The sequence below is a fragment of the Leptinotarsa decemlineata genome, unplaced genomic scaffold (assembly GCF_025532065.1).
Source record: "Leptinotarsa decemlineata unplaced genomic scaffold, Ldec_3_MD MMD2_tig00026282_RagTag_RagTag, whole genome shotgun sequence".
NCBI lineage: Eukaryota > Metazoa > Arthropoda > Insecta > Coleoptera > Chrysomelidae > Leptinotarsa > Leptinotarsa decemlineata.
This window is the reverse complement of record NW_027412668.1, coordinates 13,875,575-13,901,463: the sequence shown is the minus strand read 5'-3', so window position 1 is coordinate 13,901,463 and position 25,889 is coordinate 13,875,575. Positions and strand designations below refer to the sequence as shown.

General features: G+C 34.1%; 2 protein-coding genes across 5 annotated transcripts in view; both read right to left on the bottom strand.

Annotated features, from left to right (window-relative positions):
- Positions 1 to 25,889, bottom strand: part of wake (ankyrin repeat and fibronectin type III domain containing protein wide awake) — a 199,830-nt gene that overhangs the window by 115,323 nt on the left and 58,618 nt on the right. The window contains exon 1 of one of the 4 annotated variants that reach the window (XM_074179850.1): positions 11,281 to 12,297. The exons of 1 other annotated variant lie outside the window; for it this stretch is intronic. In XM_074179850.1, the coding sequence (XP_074035951.1) occupies positions 11,281 to 11,884 (604 nt within the window). In that variant the 5' untranslated portion in view covers positions 11,885 to 12,297. Of the gene's footprint in view, positions 1 to 11,280; positions 12,298 to 25,889 lie in introns of those variants that run through there. 2 more of the 4 variants (XM_074179849.1, XM_074179848.1) reach the window with 2 other exon arrangements.
- The window catches only part of LOC141484586 (uncharacterized), a 36,766-nt gene continuing 23,014 nt past the window's right edge, over positions 12,138 to 25,889 (bottom strand). Inside the window, exon 4 of the mRNA XM_074179556.1 lies at positions 12,138 to 12,219. Within this exon, the coding sequence (XP_074035657.1) occupies positions 12,138 to 12,219 (82 nt within the window). The remainder of the gene's footprint in view (positions 12,220 to 25,889) is intronic.

The window sequence follows — 25,889 nt, the reverse complement described above, 5'->3', positions numbered from 1 at the left end:
GAATGTCTTTCAATAAATGCTTTGTAAACACCTGGAATATTCTTGGTAAATAGTATGAGAAATATACATGTAGCTTCACTGATATATCGGCATTTAATTTTGTTTTTCTCCTATTCCCGTTGAATTGAGTTGACATGATACAAACATGTATGTGAATTATGGAATGAAGTACCTATTCAGTTTGTTAGATATGTTATCGTTGACATTATTTGTTTTATACTGAAATGTAATTTGATTTCACAAAGTCACATATTTTTCGTGTTTCGTGATTGTATTATATCAAAGGTACATGACATATGTCAGAATGTCGCCTATTGATATTTGCTTCCAGAATCCATGTTGAGGCATCCCAAATATTCAGGAATGTGTTTGTTAACAGCTTCCTCCGCGATTTCCTATCTAAAGAAGCTACTGTATAGTACAACACGAGAAACTTTCTCTTCAATTTCCACAAATATCAAAACTGTTCATAAAACATTATTCTAACTCAGTTTTACAGCATACCGACTGCTTTTTTTTCTCCAACACATTAGTGAAAAACAATCCAAACTTCTCTGAATTGAAATGGAAATATTTTTACGAGAAGCTCAAAGCCAAAACTTTCTTTCCTGTTGGAAAAAATAAGGTGAAATTTAATTTTTCCCAGAGAATATTTATTTATTCATCAATTTTGTCCCCGTCAAAGTATTTTCCTCATATATAATACAGTTGTTTCAGCGTTTTTTTTCTAATCCTCGAAACAATCTGGCATGCACTTTTGGGTATGTACTGAGGCTCTCTCAGCGATTCAGTTTTCACCTCCTCAATCGTCACAAAATGCCCTCTTTTCATGGATGTCTTCGAGCATGGAACCAGGAAAAAGTCACAGAGAGCCAAATCTGGTGAATACAGTGACCGAGGCATGATTACGGTATTTCTTTTGGCAAAAAAATTACGAACAAGCAAATACGAGTGAGTGATTATTATGAATTTCATTAGTTCGGACTTTCATTGTCTCACATTATATAAAATGATTTGGATTCCCTGAAAAAACCAATACAAATTTGAACAATATTTTAAAAACGCAGCAAATCCCAATCTCACGTTCTGGTTCAGAGAGGTGACATACATAGAGTTTAGAGATGCAATACAAAAATTTAAATCAAAACATTGTACATGTATATGTGATTTGAACATCAATCTAATCAAGGAGCTGAAAAATGTATTAATCATTCCTCTAACCAAACTATACAATGAAAGCATTAGAAAAGGAGTGTATCCAACTAAATTCAATCTTGTTAAAATCATACCTGTCTTCAAAAAAGATAATAAAATGGACACTCAGAATTACAGACCTATAACGCTCGTTCCAGTTCTATCCAGTTCCTACTGAACAATCAGCTATACGATTTCTTTGAAGGAAACATCCTGTTGATAAACGAACAATTCGGCTCTAGAATTGTCAAAGGCCTTTGAATGTATATCACATGAAATCTTACTGAAAAAACTTGAATTCTATGGCCTCAATGGAATCAATTAAGAAACTGATCTCAAGTTACCTGGAAGATAGAAGACAAGTAACATTTTGCGGTGTCACTCTCTCAGAAGAAACAATCAACAGAAACGGTGTACCCCTAGGCTCAATTTTAGATCCACTATTGTTCCTAATGTATATCAAATATGCCTTAGCTCATAGCTCCCTAGTACTCTACGCTGACGATACGACTTTTACAAATTCCGAGGAAAATTTTGAATATTTTCCCATAGTATGGCCATTACAATGTCCAAAGCATCAGACTGGTTCACTTCAAAACGGCTGAATTTAAATGATATCAAAACTGAATCAACGATTTTCTCCATCTATCAGAATAATATATATAAAAATCCAGAATCAGTAAATTGTTTGGGAGTATACCTGAACCCCATACTGAAGTTTGTCTGTCATGTAAATTATGTAGCCAGTTAAGTTAATAAAAGCATTTACCTTCTAAAAAATGTTAGATCAGTAGTGGACCAGAAAGTTTGTATGATGACTTTTCAAGCTTTCATTCAATCAGTTTGTATGTACGCGATAATAATACAGGGACACTCCCCATCTGAGTATTTGGCATTAAGAGAAGAGCAATGCGTGTACTTTCCAACGTGGGGTATCATGCCGATGTCAGACAAAAATGTATTGATCTCAATATCATGACCATTTCATAAAGATATATACGAATGCATTGTCTATATGCGTGAAAATATTAGTCAATACAAAACTCAAAGAAATGTATATAATCACTATACAAGGAAACCAGACAATATGTAAAACTACCTTGCCTTATCAGAAATCTAAAAGCAAATAAACTGAAGATTATATTGAAAGACTATTTAACAAACAAAGCTTTCTACAGCTACGATGAATTCCTTAATAGTAGATTTGAAATGAAATGTAATCTTCAGAATGTTGTATTTATTGTATTTGTCTCTGAGAAAATGAAATTTTAAATTGTTGACATTGTGAAACCTACGTAACTACTTCGATATTTTTTATATGATTTATAAGTTATATTTCTGTATCTGTGATGTATTGACCTGTATGAATTTGATGTTCATTTTAACACCAATAAAATATTCTGTCTACTCTATTCTAACAGGAATAGTTGAAAACAACAATTATATTGAGCAAAAAACCCCGGAAATAAATCACAGTGAAATAAAATGTAAGTAGAAAATAGACCAATTAAACAAAAAACAACAATGACAATTAAAAATTAAGAGATTTTAAGCTAAGTTACCTACTTCACGAAAATTTCAGATTTACGATTTCGAAAAAGACAAATTGTTTTCAAATTTTACCGTTGTTTCGTAAGCAACAAATAAAATACTTATTGGACTTCATGAACTAACAGTTTGAAGTTTCATAAGATATTAGAAATTGGTGTATATTGAATGTAATGAAAACAGTTTTTTCTCACACCAGAACAAGAGCACTGTTTCTAGACAAGTTGTCATCAGGACGGTTTTTATCACTCAATTTTTTTAATCATCAGGATATCAAGAGAAATAATATGCGGCACAAATCAACTATACAAAGAGTTTCTACATGTGTGACTAGAAAAAGAAAACGAAGCATTGATGAAATACCTGCCATTTTATCACTAATCGATATTCTCATACACGAAAGGACATGTTTGTTCAAATTCACCGGAAGAACTGTGTATGTCAACAAATCAAACAATGCTAGGTCTATCATAAAGTCACACGTAGTAGGTGAACCATTTCAATTGATAATGCCCCTATAATTGTAAAAGCAAACTGTTTGTCAATCGTTATTATTAGTGCATTAGACAGTTATAATATGGAATTTATTATTGGAAAATCAACGTTTATCTCTTCCAGTTCAAATATTTACTCTATTTTTATCATTCATTATTTGAATGAAGCTCATTTGGTGAGGGGTTGACAACTCTTTCAGTAAATGTATGTCTCTAAATTCTCAGTATTTCAGTATCGTAGGAATTGTATTCAATACCTATTTCATTATTTAAATTTTGGTAGAATATTTGCTGTGCTGCATTCATTATTTGAAGCATTTATTGATTCATCAAACTACTTTATTTCATCGTCTTGTAGGAGTAACATTTCCAAAAAGTTACACAAGGTGTTCGGAACCGATGGCTAATTTTGAAGGTGTATTAATGGGCCAAAACTCAGGTTTTTCAAATGTCAAACCCTGTGGATTGTCAATAATGGGCTGTACCTTTGGCCAGCACGTTCCCCTGATCTGCCTCCTATGTACTATTATGTATGAGGACATACATGCATTACGGATATGTAGATTCTGCAACAAGTAAGAAGAATTTCATGAACTACACATTACGATTTGATCGCCACAAACTTTTTTTTCGAAAAATATATCACGACATGACATACTGATAGGCATTCCTTTTTTATAGTCTGATTTTTATATATCCCACGTAATCATAAGTGGGAGATACCTACTTAGGTACTTCTGTGATCATAATTACCTGAAGCATCTACTCAACTTTCATATACCCGCGGTAAATCCCCAAATTATGATTACCTAGACTATTTTATATCAATTCTACATCAATAATACAATGTCGGTTTCTAAGAAAATAAGTTCAGTGATGGTGATCTATTTAAATCCAATTGGTCATTCATTAAAATGTTTGAATTTTCAAGTTTATTGATTTTCTTTGCTTCAAAGTAATCAAGCTTTGTACCTTCATTTTCGATGTGTAAAATTTCATCTCTGTTGAAGATACGATTTTATTCCAAAAGAAGATTTGAATATGTTGAACTTGCTCATATGATGTTCTTGGATGCGATTCCTAAATGTTCCTCCAGTTTGACCAATGTATACCTTAGGACAAGTTCCACAATTTAATTTATATACTCGTGATTTCTCGAATTTGGATGTTTTGTCTTTATTATTTTCAACTAACTTTCCTAACGTATTACCTGTCCGATATACAATTTTAATATCTTATTTATTCAAAAATGAAGCCAACTTTTCTGATGTTTGTACAAAATATGTTGAAGTTTTATAATTTTGATTATCTGACTTATCAGTAGAATAAACCTCTGGAATTGTTTTTACGTAAACTTTTTTGGAAATGATTTTGTTTACTACTATACAGTGTTTGAAATTAATGTTTCATAACCCGTTGTTGTATGGTGGACATGTTTTATTGAAAAATAACTGAAATATTTCGTGAAAGGTTGATTTTTATATAGGGAATGTTTCATGAAAATGAGTCAGAATTATATCGGAATTTCAAAACTATCCTAGAATACAGGATGTTCTATCTGAAAAAAACGTTTTTCGTCCATTTTCATATCTTCAGAATTAGCCATCAATACCAAATACCTTGTATAATATTTTGGAAATGTTACTCGTACAAGACGATGGAATGAAGTATTTTGATGAATCAATAATAACTGATTTATATATTCTATCAAACAATTGAATCTTATGGGGAATCACCTAGTTTTTTTGAGTGAGCAACTGAATATTTCGAGAACGGTTCATTTTTGGTATATGGTGTATCATATGAACTCGCGTTAGACTTATTTCAGGTATTCAAAATGTAAAAATATATGGGGTGTTACATTTGAAATAAGGAAGTTAGTACCAATTTCCGGTATAACCAGAAATGTTGAAAAAATGCTTTACTTTCATTCCATAAAGCATAATAAAAAAACTTTTTCAGGATATGATTCCCAAAATATGTCAGGGTCAGTGTGTTTGAAATACAGAATTTTCTCTGTCCAATGAAATTCTTGTAATTTCATTGTAATTTTTCCTATAAGTGGCAGTGCACGAGCTTTAAAAAATTATGGTATGTTGCCTCGTAATTAAAACAATGTATTACTACTAGAATTTGCCGGGATGGAGATCTTATAAAAAAAGATATATCAACTTGGTAGTTCCAAACTACACAGCTGAATGTTATGCTCTCAAATATCAAATATCAAGGTAAATGGTAACAACGACACTGCTGAAGTCTCAAATGAAGTAGTTTATATTCAAACATTCTTGTGATGTCTAAAACATCTGAATATCTGACGTAAATAATTCATGGACGTATGTTAGTTTTTCAACGAGAAATTTTATTCTTCTTATTTTCTGAAGATCGAGAGTGCAGTGTGTACTTTGATTTCTGATATGTATCTGTAGTCATAAATGACGTCAGTGTCATTTCCAGTTGAGAAAGTATAAACAACAAAATGATCAGATTTCCGAAATGATTCCCCTTAAAATGCTTCGCAAACTGTTTATTTATTATTTGATGAAATACCTCAACCACATATCCGTTTGCCTAGTAAGCTACGTGCGAGAAACGTGGATGAACATGGTTGATAATAATAGGGCAGCCCAAGCGGGGATTTCGGGATTTACTAAAGCGCGGCAGATTAATATACAGGGGGATACCTTATACCCGGTTAAGTACCTCCACCAAATATGAGCCCCATATATAAGGCCGCCCCTGAACGATAAAGGATCAGATTAGTAAAAAAAAAATTGATCATCCGAAATTCTCGAGCGCCTCAGATTAAGGTAGGTTGAGTTAATTACATGCTAAAAAGTGTATATTCCAGTAATCTGACAATTTGAGAGTGACGTAAAAAAATAACGTCATTTCGACATTCTCGAGGGTAGTTATTTTTTTTCATTTTGAAGGAAATAATTCAAGGATAACGGAAAATATATAATCTGATGATTTCCCCAAGCCGAAATAACAAAAATGCGTCGATAAAGTTTAATGCGTGCAGCTGTGTGATACCCATATTTCCCTCTCCGAGTTTCTATACCTTTTTCATTTTTTCTCTATCTATTTATCTCTCACTCCATCCCCACTCTGAATTCTGTTGCCATGACGCCTTCACAGCTGATCACAGATACTCGTTCGTGATGAAGATGATGATTAATTAATCAATTAAATCAAAATCAAATCAAATCAAATCCTTTATTTTCCTGTTCGACAATTTTATAAGTAATTGTATTAGGAATAGTCAGTAAAGCTAAAATTATAAACTACTACACTAAAACTAGAAGCACACACGAAAACGCATGCACACACCACACATACACTTACGTTAAATAATCATCAACACTGTAATACGCATTCAGAACTAAAAAATTTTTAATCTTTGTTTTGAACATCTCTAATGTTTTGCTTTCTTTTATTTCATTTATTTTATTTTGAAAACACTGATGTTACTGTTACGGGTCTGTAGTTATTCATCAACTGTTTATTATTTTTTTGTGAATAGGTACAACTTTGCCTATTTTCAATCTTTCAGGGAATTGATTATGAAAAGTAATTTTTTTTTGAGCATTTAAAAAAAATATTTTCTCATAAATACTACTCAAAAAACATACACTCATTTATTTGCATGCTATTTCCTGAGCTTTTCAATTGAATAATTTCAATGATTTAAAAAAAATAAAAAAAAAATTCTGTCAAATCAGGCGAACTCCTCTAGATAATCGTCACATTATGAGACAGCACGCCTAGAACATGAAGATGAAGCATAACGCGAGTTTGCGTCAGATTGAAATCGTCAGATTATTGAATGAGAGCTTTTTTTTAGTTGCACTTAACACCCCCTTAGAAAATCTGACGGGGTCGATTGAATTTTTTTTCTTTTCACTTTTAACTCTTACGTACAACCACCCGCATCATGCAAATGATCAGATTAACATACGAACATTATTTAAAATACGTAGGACATTGATGCTATAAATATCTGACGCGCTCGGGTATGTCCATGCAACAGTATTTTTTTACATATTTAAAAATCTATAGCCGCTTCCCTCATCGATGAAAGAGTATGTATTATATAAAATGTTTTTCTTCTTATTATCTGAGCTTTGCAACCTAATATGTCTCTATGACGCTCGAGTAAATCCCCATTTTGCATCTTGGGCTCCCCTACTATAAAATGGTAATTAAAAATATTCTGGACAAGCTTCGAATTGCTGGAAAATGAATTTAAAATCTAAAATAAATCAGTCTGAAGGCTGATTACTGCAAAAAATGCTGCGTTTGAATGAAACTCAATTGAAATTATTTAAAATAATGGAGTTTAAATTTGAATCTATTTGATTAAGAGTGTCGGCTCACCTTCAAATCGACAATTTCGGTTAAATTATTCATGACAAATTCTTTATAAACTTCTATTATAACTAATCTCTCAACGTTTCGAGAATTACCTTTCACTCCTTTTTCGAATCCTTAAAATCTTCGAAGAGTGCTCTTGAAATTGTTCAAAAATAATAGTTCGAAATATTTTGAAATTGAATGAAGATAATACACCATGCTGAATATTGAAATTCTACTGAAAAAAATGTTTTTTTTTTCAAATTATCGAATCGAAATTTTTATCGGATTTATTTGAACACATTGCAATATTTCCAGTTCGATTAAATATTTGTGAACAGTTTCTTTCAGTGCTCTCGTTTCATTAGGATTCGTGACCATAGATACAGGTGCGAAATTATCCACATCTACAAAGTACACTGAGAAAAAATATAGAATTATTATTTTTCTACACCATTTTTCAATATAATACGCTTATTGGCTGATTTAGTGAAAAAAAAAGAACCGTCCTGTTTAACTGAACTGTTTGAAGGAGTGAAAATAGGGTGGAAATATTTAAAAAATCGTAACATGAAAAATCGCCTTTGTACACCTACTATGTTCTGTTTAAAAAAGCATACGTCATAGTTTTCCAAGCCGTCTGGTGGTGTGAAAATGGGTTGGAGAATTGAAAAAATCGGACCTTCCAAAAGACTCGTAGAATGTGTACACCTATAAGTTTGAGATATGTTATCCATGATGATCTATTCTACAGAGAAAACTTCACGTCTTAGTTCCATTCCCTCAGACGTCCTGGAAAACTATGACGTTGAAGTTTTTTAGTCGAATAGATCATCAGGAAGAACATACCTATTTCAATTTCGTAGGTTTACAAAGTCGATTTTTCATGTTGAGAAATTTTTTGATATTTTCCCCCCATGTTTACCCCCTCAGATGGTTCGAAAAACTATGACATGAAGTTTTTTCTGTCGAATAGATCATGAGCAATAACATGTCTCAATATTGTCGGTGTACAAAGTCGATTTTTTATGTTACGATTTTTTAAAATATTTCCACCCTATTTTCACCTCTTCAGACAGTTTAATAAACTAGGATGTGTCTTTTTTTTCACTAAATCAGTCAATAAGCATATCATATTGAAAAATTGTAGGTGTACGCAGAGTCGGTAAATGAAAAAATAATAATTCGATATATTTTTCTCAGTGTACTTTGTGGATGTGGATAAATTCACACACGTACCATAGATACATTTGAAATATGGCATATCTGATGTTCTTGACATTTTGCCTGGCTTTGTTTGAGTAAATGCAGATTTCATATTATTTTTTGTTCTGGAAAACTTGAATTGAAACGAAATTTCAGCATGTTGAAAAAGTTCAACATGATCGGAGTGTTCAGTGCCTTAAGAAGATGATTGAAGAGTCAGGTAAAGCAATAAAGATACAAGTCATAAAGATCATTTGGATCCTGGGGTTGGGAAAGATTATATTCTATATTATTTCAGTGGAAGGAATTATGGGGAACGGAAATTCTTTTCATGAGATCCACTATAAATAAGTCTCAGTCATGAATTCCGCGTTAACTGTAATCCCATTTATGTCTATGTTGGAGATCTGCTTCACACACAACGTTTGCATAATAAGCATGATATGAGAACAATGTATCACATATGTTTCAATAAACGTTCGTTGTTTGTCTATTCAAATTTACAACTTTCCTATTGCAAATCTCACGCTTTATATATTGTGAGAAATTTCAGAATATTACGTTCTTACGATTTGTTTCACATTGAAACAATGAAAAATGTGAGCGTTCTACTCCAAAAATGAAAAGCTGGTTTCCAATCAAGCATTGAACATTTTGGGTAAGAGCTCATTGGTTTTCTGTTTCTTTATCATTCTAAAAAAATTGTACATCATACATAGGAGTTTCTTCCAAATATTAATATTATTAAATATTAATATTATTTTATTTTTATCGTTGTTTTAATAAAACGTACACATTGTTTAAATTGAAGAAATAGACAACCAAAATAACTACTTTCCAACATATGAATTTTGAATCACATTTTTTTCATTTAGATTGTATTCCAAATATTCGTTATAGAATTGTTCATGAACAAGAATACAACAATACGTAATACATGAAAGTGTATCGATATAAAATTCCACGCAATTATGACCAAAATTTGCAGCCAAAAAATTGGTAAAAATTTCAGTGTTGTGAAGCAAAGCCCCGTCTTACTGAAAATATCATTTTCTGAGCTACATTAGTGGCATTTTATCAACAAGGGGTTTAATATTTTACCTTGAAATTTCTAAATACCTCTTAGATGTGGGAGTGCTATTTTAAATGAACGGGCTGATAATTGTACCCCTGAAAACACCTGCCCGTACAATAAATCCAAATCTTCGTTAACTTCTTTGCTCCACAATAGAATGAGGATTTTGTTGTGCCCAAGTATAAGAATTATAGCGGTTGAAAATGCCAGTACTGGTCACATAAGCACAATTCAACGAAAAATCACTCAGTTTGTTACAACTTTCCATTAACCACCGGTAAAAATCCATGCGACGTTCAAAATCTCTTGGTCTGAGTTGATGAACTCTTCTGGTCCTGTATGGCTTGGATTTGTATTTTTTCAAAATTATCCTAACGTTAGTTATTGGTGCCGGTTGATGTTGTTGTAAACCAAACGTGACGTAGCTGAGAGCGTGGGAATGTCCAATGTTACCTGCCGCTCTAGAAGCAGCAAGAAACATGCTACCGATGTCTATAGAACTTCGGCGAAAATTCTACGATGTTTCATTGCGATATTTAAACGCTGGATGCAAGCGTACACAGTACACAGTGAAGTGGACGTTGCAGTGCGGTACGTGAAGTGATCTAGTAAGGCGATAGACATCAAAATAATAAATCTAAAGAAATGGACTTTAAACGTTCAAGCCAGTCTCGAATATACCTTCACATTAGGTTGAATGGACTGACGCCTATCAGAAAACAATTAGTCCCCTGTTTTTCTTATATAATTATAAACAAGAAGAAAGAGTCCATCCGAAACTCCATGGCAATCATAGGAATGTTGATTTATACAAAAATTACTTTTTCCCATTCTGTTCGTATTTCGACCATTCGATAGATCGATATCATTCATAAGAACGCTATACAACGTAATTTATAAAAAGGTATTACTACCACTGAGGATTGTTTTCAATGTTACAAATTAAAATTCTCATCTAATTCGAGATTGCGAGTACTTAATATCAACTCCTTATTTTTAATAAACCACTATATAATATCATAAGAGATGATATGCAAGGGAAGTTCAATGTGCCAGATTAAACATTGATTTATAGCTGATAATTATTAAAATTGAAAGTGTAAAGTGCTAAAAACTTTGATGTATTGGAGAATCTGCAAGTTGATTTGGATTACAAAGGTGTCTAGATAGGTGTTCGTAGGCATTGAAGGACGTATTTGTTGTCATTGTCATCCCAAGTCCATTTGGAAGTGTAAATTCTGGATAATCGACTCAATAGTCGACAAAAGTCATGAAAGAAACTCGTTCATGTAAATACTGAATTATAATAATTTTCAGGCGACTATTGGTATCATCGACACTTTTCATTTTCAGTATTTTAGATTCTGTATCATGGGTAAGGAAAATAATTTTCATACAAACACTTACTTGTGTACTCTGCCTCAATTTCAGTCCTCTTTCTTCTTGTAGTGGCTAAGGACAGTCTTAAGGCGGTTCTGTGGAAACCTTTACGTCTGTAATCGACGTTAGAGTCAAGCTGATCACTAATGACATCTTCAGGTAGATCAATATTATTGTTGAAAAATACATTATCGTACTCCAAGCTCAGAGGTTCCGGATTATCTCTGAGAGGTATTTGAAGCAATTGGGCAGCTTTTGGGGCTATAACTAGGGGCGGGGTGGTAATTTTCACTTTCTCTCTTTTCGTTTTGTACTTGGATTCAAACTTCACCATTGGAGTTTTCAAGATGGTGTTAACTGATTCTTTTGCATAGAAGTCGGGTAAAATGGTCATAGAAGACATCTTGTCATCATAAGAGAACGTTCTTTTGTACGAATTCAAGGAAGACAGAGACGGGGTTTTTTGAATGGGTTCTTCGTGGTGTTTCTGATGAGTTTGAAGAAGTTTCGCGCCGAAGATACGCAACGAAGATCTCACAGATTTCGATCTTTTCAAGAGAACAGCTGGTTTTCGCCTCTCCGTCACAAGTTCAGCCATTTTCTTCAAAGGTTTGTTTTCCGGCTTTCCCATTACAGTGGCTTCTTCAGAAGCATTTTATGGTTTTCTTCAGATCAACTCAAATCACTCATCGTTTTGATTGAAAGTCAAAGAGAGCAATTTGTGACTTTTTTATCATTTCGACAACTCGCACTTACTGGATATTCAATCAATATTTCATCACTTCTCGTGATAATGTTGAGGAAACTTAATTACAAATTCATTTTTTTTTCAGGAAAACACAAACACATGTTATTAACAAAATTAACGCACTTTCCGACCATATTTACGTGTTTTTATCACTTGAATGAATCACACATTTGCTGCACGTCACGTTTCCTTCATCGAGTCTTCGCAATATAAATAAACTATGAAACAACAAATTTGTCAGTTAGAAGTTCGAAAAATCTTTGGTTATGTTGTGTATTTCCCGCAAGGACAGAGGCGCATGCCTTACTAACAGCTGTATCGTAGCTGATATAAGAACAAATGAATGTAAAACTTTTATGGGGGACCGCCAACTGCCTCGCCTATCGACAAAAGATAAAGAGGGGTGCCTCACGGTGAGGAATTAGAACCGAACACAAGCGGTATTAAGGCTGAATGTCGATTGCGGTGAAATGCTACTTCGGTACTCTTCTGCACAACCGAGTCTATGAACTCAACGATTCCATCTTTCGAGATGGAGGGTTTCTTAAAATGACACTTATAGACTCCACGTTTATGGTTGATGGCAAATTTGTGTCCCAGGTAACTTTAATAATATTAAGTGAGAAAGTAGACGTGATAATTCCTGTATTTTCTAAATGGCACTGATTTGTGTGAGATTTGTGTACAGCTGAACGTTCTCGTTGAAAGAGTTGCAACATAAACTGAAGTGTGATATTGTTGCTGTCTATAAACAAATTTGTTACTCAACACTTAGCTCAAGATGAATTATTTCTCAACTGTTGTTTGAAAGTAAAAATGAGCGTGATTGTTTCCTTCAAACGGATATAATGATGAAAAAAATTAAAGGCTAGTATACAGATATAAAACGTTTCTTCCCAACTATTATTGAATCATGCGATACACTGATAGCCTAGTTGTGCATGATTCTCATAATTTCAAACACTATCTCTGTCCTCATCAAACTGAAACGATGGAATCAAATATTCAAATATTATTACGACTGAATATGAAACTTTGCAAAGCAAAAACGTTTCTGTAGAAATTCACAGGTTCAATTTGATATAATGATTATGACAGTTACTAGACCCTATACTCTGGGTCACAAGATATTTTTTTGGAACTTCTGTCCAAGGGCACCGATCTCAGAACAATAAAAATGATTTTAACCCATTCATATACCTTGAACATACACTTGAATAAACAAAAATTCATGGTAAATTTTTTTGTCCCGTGATTATTTCATTACATATACTTTAGTTAAGTAACTAATTTATACAAGGTTCAAATTAACATAAAAACCCTGATAATTTTTAAACTAAAAACCTCAAATTTTGTTCACTTCTTGGAGCTTTTCTTGAAAGCCTTCAAAAAAGATTTCCATTGTTATTAATAATCGAAGAAAAGGTAAAAAGTGGAAAATTTATTCGTATTTTTATTGTTTAGAGTTACATAAAAATGATTTTTCATAATTTATAGCTCTATTTGTTAAAAAAATTGTTATAAACAAATTTATTATTTATAAGATATTCAAAACTATTTTTATCAGAGATGAATACTATGATTTTCCAAAACAAAATCATTTCTTTAAAAAAAATTATTGCTTAAAAACGCATTTGTTGATAAACAATTTTTTTTGCTACTGAATATGAATATTAAGGAACGATTTTTTTCAACCATAATTTTTATTTCTCTGTGATATTCTGAAAGAAACTTTTTTCAATTTATATTTTCTTTATTCATTCAATAAACAATTTGTTTTGAACAAATTAATTTTTGAGATATATTTTCTTACACTACCAAAAAAAAAAACAAGAACAACCATGTGTCACTTTTTGTGTAACAAAAGAAGAATATTAAAAAATTTGTAAAAAATAGAGCCACTAAGATGGCCGAAGCAGTGGCCATCTTATTGGTTCTATTGGTTAAGAAATCTGTCCTGGTGAATTCTCCGTGCTTCTTCCGAATTTCCATTTGCTAATCCATAAATAAAGTGCATATCAGCCATTGCAGTGTTACTGAAATCATTCATGATGGAATCACTGCTAATTGGCAACTCGGACTTTCACTGATGACAACACTATCACTGTCAGTTGGTCTCCAAAGCAGGTGTTCATGAAATGCGAAGTGGCTTCAATTTTTTTCTCTAAAACGAAGCTAGATATGAAGAAAACACAAGCAATGAAAAATTTGTTTTTTATTTGATTAATTTAAAAATATAAAAGGTCAGTGGCATTCTTTTTTTCTCAATATTGTTAGCTGAGCTGCCCGCTGAGACGCCACTGGACCTAATAATTTCAATCTAGTTGGGCCTAAATGAGCGCCTTAATATTCAAATAACTGTAGCAAATTTCAACCACATTAATGTAAGGGTATTCATGATATTTTATGAATATGGTTTTTAAATTCAACGCCCTGTATCTCAGAAACTCCGGACATATGTTCAGGAGAACTTTTTTCCTTAAAATGACCCAACGAATCACCCTCTGAAGTTTTGTACTGTAGTTAGGAAACACCTTGTATGTTCTGCTATCCGTGTGAAGCCAGCTAGCTCTGGTCGCTAGTTTAATAGAAAATTCATAAGGGCAGTTTCCATTACCACAATATTGAGTATTGCTCAGTTTATTCTATGACATACAAGATAATTTGATTATCTCGCTGTATTTTTTTGTTGTATCTCTCATTTTCTGCGACCGAATCTGTTTCTATTATTGAAGTCAAACAACTTACATGAAACTTCCAGATCATTTGCTTCGGGATAACATTATACTTACAAATGTAACGCAACTTTTATCTCTCGATTCTCGAATAGTTTGCCAGCAGTAATCAAGGATTAAACTTCTTTCTATTGTCGATTTTATGGTTGCGATTCAGCATATCCTTTTGTTTGGCAGTTTTTACTATGTTAAAATAAAAAAAATATAGGGACTTTTGTGATGGTGAAAGTTATCTTTAGGAAGTTGTTTGCAACTCTGTTAGTGAAAAGTAATCTGAATCTCCATTGGAAGGAAATTATTATAGCGAACTGAAGTTTCTCAACGAGGTGGAAAACAATACCTATATGGTGGTAAGGGAATCGGTATCAACATTTTGAATCCTCTATATAACAAGAGTCGAGAAGTAATGGATAAGACAATTTTGAAATGGATTTTATGATTTCTGAACTATTTATTATTTACTACTTTTGAGAAATCATGAAAATTTATACTTTTCCGAATATCTGTAGCATTTTCATGAAGTAAATAAGAATGTTTTGTTATCGTCATTTTAAAATTGTTTTCTCTCTTCTTTATATACTTATAATAAGTTGTAACGGATTCTATTCACAATTCAATGCATATTTTTTATGAAAGAAAGGTTTTGCCATCTATGACCTGAATCAATGTTTATACAAAAATTGTGATAATTCTTTGAAAGATTTTTTTTGTAGGGGGTTCAATTTTTCCTACTGTTTTCTGGGCGTATAACCTACCACAATATAAAACGTAAATGAATACGAGTAGTTCAATTAGTCAGTAACTTGTGTTTATAAATTTTGCCTAAATCATTGAGGCGTTCTAAGAGCGGTGCCTGTGCGAAAGTAGCAATTCACAGTGGATTTGAATCGCTGGAGATGAAATCCATTTGGAAAAACGTTCTCAGGAAGTTTATTCCACATAAACGCAGTTCTTCAAATGAAAGAGTTCTTGAACAGTGAAGTTCGAGGTGTAAGAATGAAACTCAAAACGATGAGCAATCACAGTCCGTCGCGTATTTCTTATATCTAGCGCTCTTGGTGGCAAATGGTCACTAGAGCACTTTCCGTGAAAGTATCTGTAGAAGAGAGAAAAATCTCCAACCTTTTTTTGATGCTCCAAACTACCAACTGATGTTCGCGTCTCCAATCAGGGGGATGGCTCTTTTCGGAATCTAGCAGATTCAGGGTATGCTTGGGGACGAAGCTCCGTACATGAGAACAATACTCAAAGATGGTCTGATCTGAGTTTTATAAAGCATCAAAAGTTGCTGAGGTGTTTACAGTTTTTTGGTTTGGAACCGTGTTCCAAGCTTTTGAGAAGCAGCCTCAGAAACTCCAGCGACATGATTGTGCCAAGACATATTGGTGTCCATTTCAACCCCCCCAACAAATTTATCGAAGCAGGAAGTGGAATTGCCTGACCTGACAATTCGGAGACATTTATCTTTTTGGAGAAAACCGATGCCTGGGTTTTTGTGGCATTGAATTGAACCTGGTTACTTTCTCCCCAATTCATCCAAATCCAAATGGAATGACGAAACATGTGTGCTGTCGTCAGCAAGGCAATATATTGGATTCTTGGTTTTTTCAATAAATCGTTAATATGCAATAGAAAGAGGATTGGAGACAACATAGATCTCTGGGGAACACCAGCGTTGATGGAAAAAGTATTCGAGAGATATATGATTGACGTTTCGAAATAAAATCCTTCTTCATTTTCAAAACCCAAAATCCACTCTTGAAAAACATCTCAACTGCAAATGAATACATTCCCCTGATTGTGGAAGGTTGTAAACCCACAAAAAAATACGAATGTAATGAAATTATATTGCAATTATCACTATTCGTTTTTTTAAATATTTAACAGTCTCATTCGATGAATTTTTAATGTTTCTCAAAAATTTCAATTGTTTGTGTTGTATTGTCAGTGTAGCAGTGAAATGGGGTTGAGCTCAATTTTAAAGTCAATTATTGTCAAACCCACGGGAAAAACGTAACAATACCAATATTCTCTAAATAAAAAATATCCTCAATGAAACGCATCACAATGACTATATCTCAATGAAAACTTTCTGAGCGGCTCAACTGCACATAAGAAATCTTCGTCTTAGAGAAAAATTGTTAGTAGTAACAGCTCCATCTCGTAAACGAAGCCCCAAGCGGGAAGAATCATCCCATAATGATTCCTCTTCCATAATCTCTGTTTCACTATTACTGTCATTTGAATCAATAATGAATTTATTTCCAGCATTAATATGGAAGTGCCCCATCTCCATATAGTCTTTTTCAACTAAAATTACTTTTTTAATTCTTTTCTGCCAGATTTCTTCAGTAATATTAGATACTCCTTCTTTGACTAGCTCTATTACCTTCTTCTCAAATTGTGGAAATTTATTTTTACGCCTGATGATTTTTACGCCTGATTTTCCCCAAATCAACTCGATGGGATTGAAAACACAAAAATAGGAGGAAAGTCTCAGTATGGTTTGTCCATACATTTCAGCAATATTCTCAGGGGTATACACTTTTTCACATAATTTCATAGAATTCGGAACCCATCCTTTACTTCCTCCGCAATGCACAATAATTAGTCGCGATTCTTCTATTGTATGAATGTTAGGCGTACACATTCTCGAACCATCAGTCCACCCTTTCGTCCACCTTTTCGAGTCATGAGTGTCATGCCAAGTTTCGTCCAGATAGAAAATCTGCCGTTGTTCTTGTCTATATTAAGTTATTTTTTCTAAGTATTTGTTACGTAATTTCACCATTCTTCTGCTTTCCATAACTGCTTGACGTTTTTTCAGTATATTAAATTTAACTCCTTGTTTCTTTATCCAATTCTGGAGAGTTTTGTCATAGCAACTCACGTTATGGCAGGAAGTATTCGATTTCTTCCTTATGATTTCAGTTGTAGTCGTTGTAGTTGTAGTTGTTTTCCACGTAACCAAACTTGAGATTTAGATTCTTATATGCATTGAAACATACTCTTTGTGTTTCAATATTCAAATGCACTTGAATCTTATTCACTTGTATGTCTTTTTCGCATTGTTCACCATCGATATTGGAATCACTACACAGGATAAAGTCTGCGTTGTTATCAAACTCGTTATTACTATTAGTACTTGTCCAAGGACGCCACATTTTAACAGATAACAAAAATTTTTAAGTAATTATAACTGCACCAATATCGAATACCAACACTCAAATCGCGATCAGTTCCTGAACTGAACACGATGACGATAACCATCGCTGCATTCCCCGATTTACATTTGTCACCGTAACAAGATTCAAATTTAATTTCATGACTCTTCAGCCAATCATAAAACTCGGTTAGTAAAAATTATCCAATACAAACCGCCAATTCTACAGTACATGTGGAATATCTCGCAGCCGGTTCATTTCTATGTATTGGTTTTTTCGGCTTTTGAGAGTACCGCTAACTTTAAGAGTGCACAATATCGTTTACTTCGACTATACCAATACTCTAACAGTTGGAGTATTGGTACATGGGATGTTTCTTGGCCACTTGAGGTTATGGTACGTACATGGGATGTAATAGTTAGCATACTGGTACATGGGATATTTCCGCTTGGGGTTTCATTCACGAAATGGAGGTGTTACTAACTAGTAACATGGATTGGTAAACTACCAATCCTTCTCATAGATGAAGCTATCATGCATGCAGTTGAGCCGCGTTGAAATTAATCCAGGTTCAGGCACTTTTTTGTTCAGGTCGGATCTTTCCTGCATCTACCCGAATGATTTCAGCATCGTCCTGGGCTGGATGAAAAAGAAATATCTGCAAGACGGCATACATTTTTGCAGACTCTGTGACGTCTGCAAAAATGTATGCCGGATATAATTCAATATTCAGCGTGGTATTAGCCGGGAAAGTAGTTGTTTTTTGGCAGACATTTACCAGAACCTACGATTCAGGTAGTTGGGAGCGATGGATATTTCGAGATTTTATTTCGAAATATTTATTTTCTAGTACGTATGTAAATTGCCTCATTTACAGTCTTCAGACACGGTTTGATCTCTGTTAGAACATCTTCAGTAACTCAATTGAAAACCAATGTATAGCTCATATGACACAGACCACTTTGAAATCTACTGAATCGTTCAAGTCTGAAGTGGACACAAGTAGGAGATTTGAGCCGGTTCTAAGCCTCCCCCCACCACTATGACGTATTAATTGCTTTTTTATTGGTTGTTGTTTGGTGAAGTCACTGTGATGTGACCTTGAAGGGTGTGGTGTATGGATTGTTCAGAAATTTTTTCCGGTTCTAATCCTCCCCCCACCAATATGACGTGTTATTTGCTTTTTTTTGTTGTGCAGTGAAGTCAAGGCGTTGTGACCTTGAAGTGTCTGGTGCATGGATCGTTCAGATTTTTTTTTCATATGAGATTTTGTGTGTGTGTATGTGTGTGTGTGTGTGTAAGAGAATGCACGGTACAGGGTTTCATCATGTGCTTGTTTGTCTATGTACAAACATACGTCTGCATACTTCGAAGATCCTCCAAGTAATGAATGCTCCATCGGTGTGAGGGCACCAAGTTAGTAGTGGAGTGACGTCACAGCAATAACCGTTCAACGGCTAGAGAGCGACATGTTCACTCCACGACGTGTGGCAGAGTAATGCGTATTCATCGGTCTGCTCTCACCTCCCTCGATGTAGTGAAGGATGTGACGTAACGCCCCAGACTCGCCATCAATGGTGACACGCAGGCGGGCGAGGACTGTGCTAACGTCTGTCCTCTCCGAGAGCGCAACGACAATTGCTTGTTCGGCTATCGCTCTCGAAGCAGTGAATGATGTGACGTAACGCATCACCCTACCCTCGCTATTGATGGTGACACGCAGGCGGGCGAGGACTGTGCAAACGTCTGCCCTCTCCGAGAGCGCAACGATCACTGCTTGCTCGTGCCGGCAACTGTTATCGCATCAAATTGGGAGATGGGCTTGGCTGTGACGTCAGGCATCTCTAGTGGATAGCAACTAGCAATGTGAACCTTTCACGGTTTCATGGTGGGGGTGACTCGCACTGTTTAATATAAAAGAAATGCTTGGCACACTATGAAATCAGTAGACGAATATATCTGCAGCAGTTAGCAATTGGTAGAGTGTTATTCAGTTCGTAATAGAAGGAAGACGGTGAGTGTATTTGTCTGTTGGAAATTGTTTATATTTTCATATATATTATCATCATGTCCGTTTCAAAAGTAGACTTGAATAAATTAATAATTTGATTGTACAGGAGGTTGAAATACTAGAGCAAAAGGCCTTATCATCATTGCCAATTGATGAAGTGTACATAATTAAAAATATGTCAACTTATTCTACACGATTTGGTAAATCAATTTTATTAACTTTGCAAGATGTGAGCAATGATAAATTATTTAAAACATGGCTACCAAAACGTATTTCGTTGCAATTCAGTGATGACGATATATCTTGTATCAACTCATCAGGTGGTAAATATACGATGGTGTATTTAGGACAGAGCCAACAAAGTTTTGCTGGCATGAAAACGCGATCTCTAGTTAAATTCAATATGATTGAATAATAATTGTAATAATTTATAGCGAATTTCTTTAGGTCATAGCTTACAAAGTTTTTTGGTGTGAAAACGCTAACTCTAGTCAAATTCAATATGATTGAATAATAATAGTAATTATAATGAATTTCTTATTGCTTCATTAATATTCATATATTAGATGATAATTATATGGAAATATAAACATTACTAACTTAGTTGAATACACCCACTTTGTAACTACAAGTAAAATGGGAATGTGAGTATTATATCACTGATAAATTGGAGGTTGCTTATTGTTTTTTTTTATTCGATTTCAGTTCCACCATTTAAAGATGTGGATGCAGTACGCAAGTCAAGATTGGGTCGATGTTGTAGATCTCAAATCATCGGTTCAACATTTGTCGTCTAAATTGAAGGTGTTGGGTGATGGAGCCGAACATGCAAGCAATTATGATATGAGTGTATGCTATGATGAAAAACAAATCGAATTATGCCTTCGTGATGCTGAGAACTATTGGAGTGGTGCAGAAGTTTGTAACAAATTTTTGGATAATGAATTGGAATTGTGGCAACTTTGTGAGGTTATGATTGAACTGAACCTAAGAAGATTCCTGTATAGCCTCCAACCATACTTGCCAGAATGGATTATTCATCACTTTGAATTGAATGATGAAAATCGAGAGGAAATTGAAGATGGTCGCGAAAATGATGATTATGAGGAAGAAGTTATTTTAGATAGTCTGTATGTTCCTGTAAATCATAAATGATGTCAAATAAAAAACTTTGTATTATTTTCATGTTTTATTTATTTAAATCTCATGAAATACAATAGAAAATGATTACAAAACAATAAATATGATATAAAATACAATACGTGATATAAGTCAGTTACAAATAAAAAAAAGATCATAAAACAGTATATGATAGAGTGAAAAAAAAGTGTCAATATCTGCTATGAACTGAACCATCCAATGCATTGTATGTTAAAACTGTATCATGCAAAATTAATGCATATACTTTAGTGTTGTCTGGAAACTTGGTCTTCCTCGTCTCAAACTCAATCTTTATATCAATAGTTGATGATTTTGTTGCATTCGGTTGATGGGAACAATCGATGACGAATAGTGGATTCTCTCTAAATTGCCCAATGTCCATCAGAGGTTCACTCATATCTTTATCATAATAACTTCGCTGGAAACTCTCAAAAGCATAATAAGCAGGAGCATTAAGTTTTTTATCGAAATTCAAATTCCAACGCTCATATGGATAAACTTCAGAATTCAAGTATACTCGAATACTATTGATATCAGCAGTTGTGAATTTTGTAATATCCTGTGTTCTATCTTCAGATGTGGTAGTACTTTGGAATGCGATGATGACAAAACGAGGAGTTTCCAATGCATTAGTTGTTTTGATGGCCCATATGTCTGAAGAAGTCCCACGTAATGATGGTAGTTCATAGAGGTCCACATACGATATGCCAATTTGATTTTGGCATTCAGACCGCTTTTGTTTATTCTACTCAAAAGTTTGAGCTTGTGTTTATCATCTGGTACAATATGTCTTATTTTCCATTCGATTTTATTTATTTCCAAATCAGCATCAACCTCACCTATATACGAGTTTTTGAATGATCGAGCGATAATCAAAATCAATTCCTGTTTGGCATTCAAGATACTTTTGTTGTAATCTTCAGCAAAACCCATCAAATATTTCAGTGGTAGTTTTCCACTAAAAACATGACTGCTTGTATCCAAGATATCTTGCTTCAATTGTGAAAGTCCCCAACCAGATGTCAATAATGTGTTAGCATGAGATTGTCCAAATGATATCATGGTTTTCATTGTAGATGTTATCCCAGGTTTTCTAACAACAGCCACTTGTTCACCACCCATTTCATAACGAATTTCGTCAAAGAGAAATGCAATTGCATTATTCGAGAGATAGCATGTTTTCGCTACATCTTTGGGGGTGAATTTACCTTCTATGTAAATGAAGCTGTCGGCAATATCTAGTATAACATCTTGATTATTGATTGCAATTCTGATTTCATCCGAATTCCTGAATAGCGGTGATCCATAGGGCTTATATGTGTGCTCATGTAAACTTATGAGAGAATGATCGAGCACTGGTTCATTGAATATATTCAACTTTTCACTGTTTGTTTCGAGCACCATTGTTATTTTCTCACTTTCAATCCAATCGATTTCAAAAATTTAAGATCACTCACAGACAGAGCGTTATGTGCTAACTGTTTAGCATACACTTGTGGAATGAGCTTCTTTTTATGCACACTTTTCTTTTTATGCACACCTTTCTTTTTAATAGTACAACTCGTTTGGGATTGTTCAATGCGATTTTGTCTATTGTAAATGAAACCCATAACAACAGTTATTCGATTTTCTTCAATTCCAAAATAATGAAAATCTCTTCTTCACTTCCAAAATCGATAAGGTTATTTTTTTCATCCAAAATACGCACTGTAATGTTGTGAATCAATTGACGACCTTCTGGACTGACAGGCATATATATAATACTGTGTGGTTCTTCAGTAAGATTGTAGCCAGGTTCAACATCAATATCGAATGAGAAAAGAATGTGAGATTCTTCACCATTTATATATGAACCAGATATTATATTGCAATCTAAGCGGATAAGTCTCACAGTTGTAATGTTTATTGGTAATGATGATTCATGTATCTGATTTGGTGGAAATATTCCATGAGCGAACCCCATCATTTCTGCTATAGAATTTGGATGTGTCAGATCAATTTCATATTTGGATCGCATTTCACATTTGAATGTATTATTATTGGCGTGTAGATAGAAAATATCATCTGCAACGACATCATTTGGTTTTTTATCATGAAACAATCTGAACATGATATGTTTCTGTATGACGGCATTGATCTCTTCTATTTCGTAAGCACCACATGGAATTTCAATTGTCAACTTTTGGGATATCGATGAGTTGTCATTACTGATTCTAAAACTAACTAAGTTATTAGCTTCAGTTATATTATTGATTGTATTGCATCCATAGAATCCCAAAAGTCCTAATCCATAACGACTGTTCCTATCCAATTCAATTGGTGGAAAAAAATCCGCACTCAAGACACTTGTCCCGACAGCTTGTAGCTCGAACTTTCGTGACATGACTGATGAATATTTTGAAACACATTTCAATTTATTATTGTACACAGCAACAGCACATTTGAGACAATTTACACTTTTTGGAAGGTGTTGTATTGTAATAAGTATCATTTTTATTGATACCAATATTCACATCCTCTATATTACAAATACAACACATTGATTTTCGAGGTATAGGACCATCATTAACATCCGAATCAGAATTTTGATCGTGGTGGTGCTCATAACAATATCTATGTTTCATTTTATCGATGTCATCTTGCAGATGCTTAGGCACTTTTCCCAAACATATGCAATCTCATGTGCAACACATGCAAGTATCACTTCCTTAGGCATATTTGCAAGCATCACTTTATCCATTTTTTTCAAGGTACCATATTTTGAAAACATTCTAAGTGAAAACCCATTCCCTTGATAGCCTCCCGATCCAGTTTTGGTGTTGAATCCATTTTTATTTGGAAAATTATTTAGAGAGAAACTGCAAGCACAAGTGACCACAGAGAACTGTATTAAATTTCTGTTGTCGATCATAGTTATATTTGATTTTTACATTCGAACATTTTCGAAAGAATCGAGTCAATTCCAATGGTGGGGGTAGATCTCCAAAACTATCGAAATATGTGACTTCTTTCCCACATTTTTTATATGCCACCCAATGTGTTCCTGGTCCACTTATTACATCTAAATTAACAATAGCTGTCTCGTTTTGTTTTGGACCTGAAGATGGTAATCTATCACGCATAAAAACACCACGAAAATGTGGAATTTTCATTTTTTGTGCATAATAACTGAGATCGAGATCAGTAAGAGGCCTCTGAGGTAGGGGTTCAATCAGTTTTTTGTTTTGTTTGTGGCTTTGTATGGTTTTAAATATAGTCCTAAACCTTTACGGTATGGTTTGAGATATATTCCACTTCCGTGTTTGCCTAATGCTACAGCCTCCATGGTTTTATTGTGACGATTGGCTTCCATTAAAGCCGCTCTGCTGGCTTTTGCCGAATTCACGGCCTTGGTATACCAGCAGCGGCTCCCGCCAAACTTCCTAGTGCGGATAGTCCAGCAAAAATTGGTATCAATGGTAAAAGTCCACCGATCTTGGGAACAGGAATTATGCGTGGTGTGCGGATTTTCTTCTTTCCACCGGCAGCTTTAAGGTATTTACGTGCCGCCTGCAATGCCACAGTGATAGCTTTTTTGCTATTATTCGTCACAAATTGATTCCCACCAGCTTTCTTCAATACATTTCGCACTTTATGGACTATCCCAGCACCAAATGCAACTTTTTTAATATTATTTTTCTTCGATTGTTTCCTCTTACATTTTTTCTTATTGGTACTACAACCCATGCCCATATGTCTTTTCGCTTTCATAATGTTGGTGACAAGTAATGCAGCTGCTCTTTCCCAATACTCGCGTCCTTTGATTTAACCCTATCCCAAGCGCTGTATTCAAGTTCTTTGTCGGCTAAATGTCTTGCTGCAAGATCAGATGAATGCTTAGAATATTGAATATCGTGTTTTTTTGCATTCAATATCTAATTTATTGATTCCAGGATCGTTACGAGCTAAACGTTGTTTCAATTTTGTACCCGGTCCACAGTATTGATATCCTCCAGGTAGATGTAATTCGAAAGGAAGTTTGTTTATTAAATCATTAACAAAACCACAACCTCTTTTATTTTTACGATCACTTTCAATACGTCCGTATCGTTTGATGGTACACATTGAAATGAATAAGCTAATAACATTTATATAGTCTCCAACCACGGCACGATGCGCATTGTAAAACAGAAAGAAAAGTTTGCTGTAGATAATCTAGATGAGAAATTTGGGTGTGGATTGAATGGACAAAGAGTATTCAGACATGGTCCACTACTTCCATCATCAGTTCGAGGACTCATTATAGGACCTTCAAATTGTGGAAAGACGAATGCAATGATATCACTATTAACACATCCACAAGGATTGAGATTTAGAAATGTGTATCTCTATTCGAAGTCACTCAATCAACCTAATATCAGTACTTGCGAAGTGTTTTGGAACCTATAAAAGGATTAGGTTTTTATACATTCAGCAATAATGCAGAAATAGTGGACCCTCCGACGCTAAGCCTAATTCTGTTTTCATTTTCGATGATGTGATATGTGAAAAGCAAGATATTATTAGATCATATTTCTGTATGGGACGTCATAAGGATGTTGATTGTTTTTATCTAGCACAGACATATTCACGGGTACCCAAACAGTTAGTGCGTGACAATACCAATTTCATTATAATGTTCAAACAAGATGAGACGAATTTACATCACATTTATTCAGATCATGTTTCACCCGATGTAACATTCAAACAATTCCAATTGATGTGTGTTAAATGCTGGGAGGATCAATATGGATTTCTAGTAATTGATAAGGATAGAAAAATAGATGAAGGTAGATATC